This window comes from Canis lupus, chromosome 37 (genome assembly GCF_011100685.1).
Source record: "Canis lupus familiaris isolate Mischka breed German Shepherd chromosome 37, alternate assembly UU_Cfam_GSD_1.0, whole genome shotgun sequence".
Lineage (NCBI taxonomy): Eukaryota > Metazoa > Chordata > Mammalia > Carnivora > Canidae > Canis > Canis lupus.
The window spans coordinates 5,847,225-5,857,798 of record NC_049258.1 but is presented as its reverse complement, the minus strand read 5'-3'; the positions used below and the strand labels follow the sequence as shown (position 1 = coordinate 5,857,798).

The 10,574-nt window shown below is 46.6% G+C and overlaps 1 protein-coding gene across 1 annotated transcript in view; it reads left to right on the top strand.

Annotated features, from left to right (window-relative positions):
* The window catches only part of HECW2 (HECT, C2 and WW domain containing E3 ubiquitin protein ligase 2), a 363,663-nt gene that overhangs the window by 233,890 nt on the left and 119,199 nt on the right, over positions 1-10,574 (top strand). The window contains exons 8-11 of the mRNA XM_038585899.1: positions 3,522-3,622; positions 4,090-5,009; positions 5,061-5,409; positions 7,084-7,179. Coding sequence (XP_038441827.1) covers positions 3,522-3,622; positions 4,090-5,009; positions 5,061-5,409; positions 7,084-7,179 — 1,466 coding nt within the window. The remainder of the gene's footprint in view (positions 1-3,521; positions 3,623-4,089; positions 5,010-5,060; positions 5,410-7,083; positions 7,180-10,574) is intronic.

The following is a 10,574-nucleotide window of genomic DNA, read 5'->3' as shown; positions in this document are numbered from 1 at the left end:
TGGGCATTCCTCGTCTGAAACATACAGTGTGCAGAGCAGCTGAACTCTAAGGCCCCTTCAAAATCTGAAACTAAGAGAATCTTATGGAGTCTGATGGTCTGGCCATCAGAGACAATGGAATTTGTGATTGAGCCAGCACAATAAAGTGGAAGTATTATACTGAAATTCTAGCAGCCTGGTTTAACTGATAAAAGCTAGGAAATCCCACCTATTGCTTCTAGTAGAGATAATATACATTAGGACGTTTTCTAAAAGTTATTTTTCAGACTTACAGAAAGTGAAAAATTTTAAAGAGTAAGAATTAACTATGGTAAATAAAGTATATCTACAATTTAATTTATATAATTATCATCATATAATTTACAGAATCTAAATGACACTGGATAAAAGTGTGACTTTATATACACCAGTAAGAATGATCAAGGCAAAAATCAAACCTTTTCAGTGCGTGAAACTGTTTTTGACTTGCTTTTCATTTAGTCTTTTACACAACCGGACACCTCAGGAACTGCCAGTTGTGAATTTATGTGGATTAGAAGGAAGTCCAGCATGAATTTGTAAAATGTTAGAATTATGAAATGTTCCTGTATATTAAAAACATTGCCTGATATAGATACTTGAGGATTTTCTTTATTAGATAAGAATTTTGCTACCTAGCAGTATATTAGTTATTAACACCTAAATATATATATTCCTGATCTGATTATTGCTTCCACCAAGTAATTGATTCATCTTGTAAAGGGCTGAGTTTTCGTTACTTATGTGTTTGGTAGATTTTAACCCTCTGAAGTAGTTGTGGTTTTATACAGAGTGTGGCCTTGTGGGATGAACCAGAACTCCTTACTAATCACCTATTTTGAGAGCATTTGTTTGAATGTGACATTTTTCAGAGAGTGATGGCTCACGTCTGTCCAAAATGCGCATCACTTTTCCATGCTTTGTCAATCTCTGATGACATTAGAGAGAGAATGCCTCAGGTAGTGAGAGTACTTTGTCACTTATTCTTCATAATTGTGTATTATAATAATGTGTAATATATTGTTCACAATAATATATCACAGCAAGAAGCAGGATGAGTCAGATGAGACTGGATAAGAAAAAGAAGGCACAAAAATGAAAAGAGGAAAAAAAACTCAAAAATGAAAGAAAAGAAAAAATGCAATAAAATAAAATAAAGAAAGAAAGAAAGAGGCAGGCAAGTGACTCCTCTGATAGACACTTAATAAAGGATGAAACAAACCCTTGACTCAGAATCTCTGAATAGGAGGATTTCCTGTACTTATAGGTTGAATAGTTGAATTGAGTATCTGGCCGGTTTGTTTAATAAACAGCACCAATACCTGTTAAAATTCTTCTTTCCAAGCAAAGAGTCTCATTAGTTAATTTATTTAACAAATATGTGTATACATATATAGTGTCTATTAAATGCTAAATGCCGTATTGGGTATTGGGAGTATGACAGTGAGCAAAACCGATGGATACTGTTCTTTTCTTACAATTCCTCCAAAGCATTTATTTCCTAGCTAAAATCCATCACTTTTATTAATTATCCATTATCAACACCAACACTTTGTTTTTACTGGCTGAGGGGGAGATAATGAGGGCCAGTTTATTTTTAACAAAGAAATGAAGGTTTTATTATTCCAGGACTTAATGTCCAAAGAAATGAGCGAGGAACCACAAAGTTGAGGGCAGGTCCATGTAATTGCTGCTAGGTTCATGCAGTAGTGGGCAAAGATCCAGCACCTCTATGTGTTAGGCACTGTCTAAATTCTGAGAAGACAGTGGTAGGAGAAAGAAAAAGACGCTCCTGCTATCTGCAGATTATAGCCATTATATAATGTTATTTGAACACTTTAATGTAAAAGTAACCTGACTATACTCATGGTAAGAAATGCCTGTAAATCCCCTTGCAGAAAAGATTTTTTAGAAATACCGATTTAAGTAGGAAAGGCATTATTGTAATAGCACATTTAAACGAGCCATGAGTAAATTATATCATTAAACTGTATGCTACTGACAGCAGCATAGAACCACCGAGAACACAAGATGGTAGTATGGTGACTGCAGAGCAGGGACTTCTGTGTCGGAGGAATCTGTTCTAATCCCGATCCTGTCACTCAGTACTTGTCTGGCCTTGGACAAGTCCCTTACCCTCCCCATGCCTTGGTGTCCTTTAGAAAACAGAGCTGCCGCCTGCCTCGCAGGGTGGCTGAGAGACAGTGCAGGCAAAGCCCTGGGAGTGTGCGTGGCATACACGCACTCAGATTCGGACACCAGAGCATTTAAAAAGCATCAATTGAGACAAAAACTATTAGTGTTTCTAGGGAAGAAAAGAAAAAGAAAGAGGGAAAGGAAATAATCTTACAGTTTTAAGAAATTCTTGCTAAGAAGTCAGAAAGATCCCCAAGAGCTGAACCGGGACTTTATAGTCACACCCGTTCTTTTAAAGGATGACATCTATTGGGATGTCCTTTGGAATTTGTCGATTTGGAATTGTACTGAGAAGGTAGAGACGAACAAACACAACCATTACATGCATTAATAATAAATAGACTAGTGGCTCTAAACTGGCCTGTCCAAGTAGGAGGCAGAGGCATGTTTCCTCCTGAAGTTGCCAGTAGAGGGCAATGTGAGAGCAGAGATGGAGTGATTTCCTGCGATCCCTGTCATTAGTGTCCTTAATGAAGAGTACGTCTGATTCTGAATGAAAGTGGCTACATACCAAGTATTGATGGAATTGCATTTGACTTTGATGAGATAAACACAGAATTGGAAAAGATGCACAACTCCATCCTCCAGGAGGCTGGTAGCCCATTGGGGGCCCAAGGTGGGACATCTAGCTTCTCCATCCGCATCTCTTGCCAGGCACACTGGCAATCAGTGACAGCCGGGCTCCCTGACAGTGGGAGGCCAGCAGCTCCAGTCCCCTTGCTGTACAGGTGAGGAGGGGAGGTTCGGCAGCCCCCTCGCTCCCCCAGCTGAAGCCGCCGTCAGAGGCAGCCTCTTCTCACCCTGCTGTCTCGCTCCCTACTTCCAGGTGCTGCTCCTCAAGTACAGTAGCATGGTGCCCCCCATGCCATTGTGCGACTGTCCTTATCTCCTGTGTCCTCATAGGATCAGTTTCCTATTGTGCTAATTGCTAAGGAGCCAGGCCCTCTAGGCTTTTATTTATACCTGCATCCCCAAATACCAAAAGCTATAGGCCTTTTCCAGCTCCTTGATGACCTTCAGGACACTCTTTTTCTGGTCGCTGTTAGCCAGTGAGAGAGCCCTTTAAAAAAAAAAAATCATATGAAACTGTGTTGCATTTTCTGTTTATAATAAGATTTCTTTTCATCCTGGGGTTTAGAAGGTCTTCCTTTGTGGGAGCGATTCATATTACATTGGACTATAACATACCTTGGAGCATTTTATTTTCTTGTGAGCCCGCGGGTGAGATTGGGGGCGGGGGGGTGCTGCTGGAGGAGGGGAGGGCTGACAGCAGCCTAGTAAGGAAAGAAACATTTCTCCTCCTGCAGGGACCAAATGCTCAGCTACAACCTTGGCCGGAGGCTCCCAGCTGACCACGTGAGCGGCTACCTCCAGTTTAAAGTGGAGGTCACGTCTTCCGTGCATGAAGGTGAGCTATCTGTAGGAACATGTCGCTGCAGGACAAAAAAAAAAAAAAAAAAAAAAAAAAGCTTGTTACAGCTTATTCAGTTGTCAGATTGCATTTGAACAGAACTGAATTTCCATGTCCTGAAAATAAAGTTCCTAATAAATAAGCAATTACCTCCTGAAGTTTTCCAGGCCCATAGGAAAGCTTGTTCATCAAAAAAAAAAAAAAAAAAAAAAAAAAAAATCTGCCTTAGGTGTACACCTGTGTTTGGAACCCGGGCGTAGTTTGTCGTGACAGTGAGCACACACACCAACAGCACGCTCGCTCAGCAGGGACTGCGGATGTTGGCAGGGCAGCTGTGCGGTCCAGGGGCCTCTGAGATGCCTGGTTCAAGGGACTGCGCGGTGGCCCAGGCACAGGGCCTTAGACGTTTGTTGGTCACCCCCCCACCCCCCTTTCCTTTTCACAACTGCAGTTTTCTCCTCCAGACGCTTCTCCGGAAGCCGTGGGCACAATCCTTGGGGTCAGTACGGTGAACGGAGACCTGGGAAGCCCTTCTGATGAGGAGGATGTGCCAGGGGGCCACCAGGACAGCCCCGCTTGCTCCAACGGCCCGGTTTCGGAGGACAGCGCTGCAGACGCGACGCCCAAGCGCGCTCTCAGGACTAGCTCCACGCTCGACATGGACTCCGAGGACCTGAGCTCCGCCGCGTCCAGGGCCTCGCCCCCCCGGGGCCGCCAGGATTCGCTCAACGACTACCTGGACGCCATCGAACGCGCGGCCGCCTGCCCCGACAGGTCCCTGGGCGCCTCCCCCAAACTCAGGAGTAGTTTTCCCACCGACACGAGGCTCAACGCGATGCTGCACATCGACTCCGACGAGGAGGAGCACGAGTTCCAGCAAGGCCTGGGGTACCCGGGCTCCCCCGAGGAGGACGAGGAGGGCGGGGGGCTGGTCATGGCGGGCAGCGCACCCGCGGGCCGGACCCCCCAGGCCGGGCCGCAGGGCAGCCCCGCGGACCGGGCCGGGGCCTTGCACGCCGAGGACAAGCCGGGCCGCGCCCCCGAGCCCGCCGCCGCCGAGGGCGCCCCGGACGCCGAGCAGGTGGCCCGCGGGGCGGAGCCGGGCTCGCCCGACGCCGAGGCCTTGGAGCAGGAGCCGGAGCAGGAGCCGGAGCAGGAGCAGGAGCCGGCGCCCGAGCAGGAGCAGGAGCAGGAGCAGGAGCAGGAGCAGGACCAGGCCTCCTCCGAGACGGAGCCCAGCGACCCCGCCCCGACCGAGAGCGCGAGCGCCAGCGAGGCCAGCACGCGGCCCGAGGGCGAGAGCGACCTGGAGGGCGCCGACGGGCCCGGGCCCTGCGCCCACACGCGGGGCCCCGCGCCCGAGGGGGAGGCGGCGGCGGCGGCGGCGGAGGAGCAGGAGCAGCAGCAGGAGCAGGAGCAGGAGGAGCCGGAGGAGCCGGAGGAGGCGGGCGGCGAGGAGCAGCGCGGTGCCTGCGGAGGCCCCGCCGCGCCCCGGGAGCCCAACGCCCTGCCCGCCCTGCCCGCCGTGCAGGTGCCCCGCGGGGCCGGGGCCGGGGCCGGGGCCGGGGATGCGCCCGGGGCGCACGACGTGTGGCGGCGCAGGGGCAGCCTGCAGGGGGCGGCCGAGCGCCCGCGGGAGGAGCAGGAGCAGGACGAGCGGGAGCGGGAGCGGGAGCAGCCGCGGGAGGAGCGGGAGCCCGAGCCCGAGCCGGACGCCGACGCCCCGGCCGCCCGCGGAGCCTGCGAGGGGGCCGCTGCGCAGGAGGAGGGCGCCGCCGCCGGAGGTAGGATGCTCGCAGGTAGGATGCTCGGCCACCTGCCGCCCGCGCTGCTGCCCTCGGGGCTCGCGGCGCGGATCCACGCTGAGCTCTTTTTTTTTTTTTTTTTAATAAGCTTGTCAGATAGTCTCCAAATTTATTTATTCGTAAAGATTTTATTTATTTATTCATCAGAGAGACAGAGAGGCAGACTCCATGCAGGGAGCCCGGCATAGGACTGATCCCAGGGCCCCGGGGTCACGCCCTGAGCCTAAGGCGGCGCTAAACTGCTCAGCCACCCGGGCTGCCCCCACCCCCCCCCCTTTTTTTTAAATGGATCTTCTATTTTTGAAATAAACCTGTCAAATAGTCTCCTTATTTATTTTTAAAGATTTTATTTACTTATTCATCAGAGACACACACAGAGACGGAGAGGCAGAGACACAGGCAGAGGGAGAAGCAGGCTCCATGCAGGGAGCCCGACGCGGGACCCGATCCCCGGTCTCCAGGATCACGCCCTCCTGGGCTGAAGGCGGCGCTAAACCGCTGAGCCACCCGGGGATCCCCAGCTTCTTCTTCTTCTTTTTTTTTTTTTAAATGGATCTTCTGTTTTTGAAATAAGCCTGTCAAATAGTCTCCTTTTTTATCTGAAAGATTTTATTTATTTATTCATGAGAGACAGCAAGGGCGAGAGCAAGAGCGAGAGCGAGAGGCAGAGACACAGGCAGAGGACGAAGCAGGCCCCTTGCAGGGAGCCTGACCTGGGACTCCATCCCGCGTCCCCGGGGTCACGCCCTGGGCCCAAGGCAGGCGCTCAACCGCTGAGCTCCCAGGGCTGCCCCAGTCTCCACATTTAAATGAGTCTCCAGTGTGGACCTGGGTCTGTAGATACAGAACCAGGCAGGCTGGCCGCTTTCAGATCAGTGTCCTGTGCAGAGGCTTTCAGGAACACCTTAAGTCCCTCCTCTTTGTGGAAAAGCTTCAAAGCAGAACTTCACACGCGCTTTGCATTGATCTTAGCATGTTTGACTTCTGCAATACAAAAAATGTTAACCTCACACGTGGTGATGCCTTCCGTCCCCTGAAGAATAAGCTGTTTTGGTATCTGAGCATGCAGATTCACACCAAGAATTTGTATTGTATCTCAGTGAACACGGCTGGTAGCACGTTTCCTTTGAAATGTTCTCTTACAGATGCACCAGGAAGGCCGAGGATAGTTTCACGGGCCTAAATTGCACAGACTCAGAAATAGGAATGATTTTCTTATTCTGTGATTAGTTTTCTACCTGAAGCATTCCCTTCTTCTTCTCCTTCTCTTCCTCCCCTCCTTTAATTTTTGTTTTTTATATTCATCATCATCATCATCATCATCATCATCATGCTATGACCTTAAAGCATCAGTGTATGACCGGGACCAGCCAGGGTGGGAACCACAGGGACCCCTCCCCAGGGTGGTGGGGAGGAAGAGGGATGGGGACAGAGAGACGTTTCTCTAGGGACTCTCTTGGCTAAGCATTCACCTCCTGTTTTTTTGTTTCTGGGGCCTCATATGGAAAATGAGACTAACGAGAGAAAAGAGACTACCCCCAGGATTTGTGTTAGACGGTGGTGGTATTGTCGTTTGGTTTGGTTTTTCACAAAGTATGTTTTGACACTAAAGCGGAAAACAATACCCAAGTATCTTTTTCTCTTTAATCCTAGATTCTCAAGCCAATGGCCACCAACCATTGAGATCGTTGCCTTCGGTGCGCCAGGACGTTAGCCGCTACCAGAGGGTGGACGAGGCTCTCCCACCAAGTGAGCACCTGTTAACTAAGAGGTTCACCTTGATCAAATTGTGTGAGGATGACAAGCAGATTCTTTCCATGGGGCCTAAAAGATGGATACCCAGTCCTAAAGAGAAGGAGATCGGGGCTGCCACTTGACAGAGCAGATGTAGACTGGAAATTGCTAGGCTGATGACTCCTCTCTGGCACTGTTCTGCTGAATGAGTGGGCAGCTGGGGGGAAAGCACATACTGCAACACCCATAAACTAAATACTGTAATTGGAGAAACAGATCCATATATTTGGGACAGTTGGGTTTATAGGAGAAAATTCTTGAAGTTATGCCTAACGGCAGCATGAACACATTGGTACAATCTCTTAGAAAAGCCTCACTCTATGTGATATACTTCTTTCTGTTCACTTATAGCATTTTAAATCGTTAAGTACATTTTTCTGATTTTTTTCCTTGGGGATATGCAGAGAAGTGTTAATAATTTCAGAAATTGGTCTACCACTTATTTGGAGTATGGCAGTTATCTGGGGTTTTGAAAGAGATGTCATTTCTTTCACTTTCAAGAAACATGTAACACTTAAAGGGAGGATGGTTGAGGATGAGGGATTCTGGGAAATAGTTGGTACAACCTGTATTCAAAGATCTAAGTGAAAAAACAACAAAACAAAAAAACAAAACAAAAAAAAACATAAAGATCTAAGTGATACCCACGGCCAGTCATAATCTGAATATAATTTAAGCTCCGTTTAAATGTCCGGGGTCCCTTAAAGCAATATTGCTTTGTCACAGCATTTTGATGAACAGGAACAAAGCTCAGTAATACTACTTGTAGGAACATATTGGAAAATATATCTTCCTGCATTATTGGTTTTCCTCATTGTTCTTCCTCTCAGCTCTCCCACCTCTTGATCATAGCAACAACAGGCTGATACCCTGGGCCTTCTGTATTTTAAAAATGGTGGGACATCAAGGCAGGGGTGCGGGAGTATGCATTTGTAGGGCTAAAATGTTGAGTGCTTGGTTTTGGTTTGTGTTTACAAAAAGGCTGAATATGTACAATTGGTCAAAATATCAGCTTGATCCTTTGGAAATTCTGTTGTGTACAGCTCCTCCCCTTGTTCATGTATTTTGTATTTGGTTATTTATAGGAAATATATATTTTAAGCAACTTTAAAAATAGACCAAGAGAACAAGTAAGCATTGCGTCATCTTACATAGGCGGGGGAACAAAAAAATGTCCTTATTGTTTACTCTTGGAGAAGAGATTAGAGACAGAAAAGAAAAACATTTCTGGGAGATACTTAGATCTAATAGGGCAAAAAAGAGTTGGAAACATGACAGAATTCTGAAAGAGCTTTGCTTACATGTGTATGTGGATTAATAGTAATTCGAGTTTCAGAGGCGTTGTGCCACAGTAGAGTATGGATAGATGCCTCTTCCTGGCCACATCTAATTGCTCTGAATTTGGTTGAACCATAATTTCGGTCTCCAGATTGCATTTAATAAAGACAGGTACTTACCTGCTGAAATTATGACTACTATTTGTGATCTTTCAGTGCATTTGTTTAAGCACTGATATGTGCATTACACAATATATTTTAGGATTTAAAAAAATAAACAATTGAGGGAACCCATGGCTCAGTTGTTGAACATCTGCCTTTGGCTCAGAGCGTGACCCTGGAGACCAGGGATCGAGTCCTGCGTCAGGCTCCCTGCATGGAGCCTGCTTCTCCCTCTGCCTGTGTCTCTGCCTCTCTCTCTGTGTCTCTCATGAATAAATAAAAAGAAATCTTTTAAAAAAAGAAAGAATCATTTTAGCCAATTTCTACCCATTGATCCACTTGACCAACCTCACAAAAATGTAACAAAGAATAAAAAATAAAGCATGTAAAAGTGCTCTGGAAACCATAAAGCACCACACAAGTTTGAAGTTTGAAGTGTCTCTGCCTCTCTCTCTCTCTTTCTCTCTCTCTCTCTCTGTGTCTCTCATGAATAAATAAATAAAATATTTAAAAAAATAAAGTTTTTCCTAAAACTTTATTCCTAAAACTTTCCTAAAGTTGCCTTTCCTAACTGGGCAACTCTGCTACCACGTCGGGCCATGCCTCTGATTTGGAGCTATGGCATTCCACATTCCACATTCCACACTGTCCTGTGCCTTTTGTCTTCAAGTAGTGTCTCCCGGGAGGCTTGGCTGAGGGGCATCTGGTTTGAGTGTACAGATGAGTCCATCCCTTAAATGCCCTGGCTGGATTATTTTAAGGCCAAGAGTTGTATTTTTAACACTATTAATTATAATACTTCAAACTTGCGTGGTGCTTTATGGTTTCCAGAGCACTTTTACATGCTTTCTTTTTTATTCTTTGTTACGTTTTTGTGAGGTTGGTGAAGTGGGTCAGTGGGTAGAAATTGGCTAAAATGATTCTTTCTTTTTTTAAAGATTTTATTTATTTATTCATGAGAGACACAGAGAGAGAGGCAGAGATACAGGCAGAGGGAGAAGCAGGCTCCATGCAGGGAGCCCGACGTGGGACTCGATCCCGGGACTCCAGGATCACACCTGGGCCCAAGGCGGGCGCTAAACCACTGAGCCACCCAGGGATCCCCTAAAATGATTCTTTCATTTTGTAGATGGAGAAACTGAAGCCCAGACAAATGAATTAACTTGTTTAAGATCCCATACTAGTAAAAGTTGAGACAGAGTCTTTAACCTTCCTTCTCCTCTATCAGGTATTCTAATTTAAGATTAGAAAGGAAGGGACTATTCTGTAGGTAGATGAATATAAATTCTGGAAGTTTACTTAGCATCAGAGTAGTGGCTTATATTGCAGTATGTTATGTATTAGGTGCAAGATCATCTTACATCAGGGGCAGCCCGCCTTCAGCTCGGGGTGTCATCCTGGAGACCCGGGATCGAGTCCCACGTCAGGCTCCTGCATGGAGCCTGCTTCTCCCTCTGCGTGTGTCTCTGCCTCTCTCTCTCTCTCTCTCTCTCTCTTTCAATCTCTCATGAATAAATAAATTAAAAAATCTTTAAAAAAATAAAAGATCATCTTACAGCAGAAGCTTTGGGGGTTTCATTCAAGCTTTATTATATTGTACTGTTTTGAGGTAGGAAGTCTCAAAAAGTGTTCAACTTTCTTCTCCTTTTGCTGGATTAAGATTATTCAGCAGGACTCTTCCCCAGGAGGCCCTGAAGTATAGGAAAAGTGGCTGTAGTGACAATATGAGCATAGCCCAGACAGGTTTGCTTTGTTAAGCATTTGTATCAGACTCAGAAGCACTTTTTCCTCCTTCCCACAACCCTGTAAGGCAAGCTGCTGAAACACTGTACCTCGGGCTTTGATGCCTGTATGCCGTTCTTGATTCTTTTCCTAATTATTATTGTTATTTGAACTTATTTTCACCTTAAG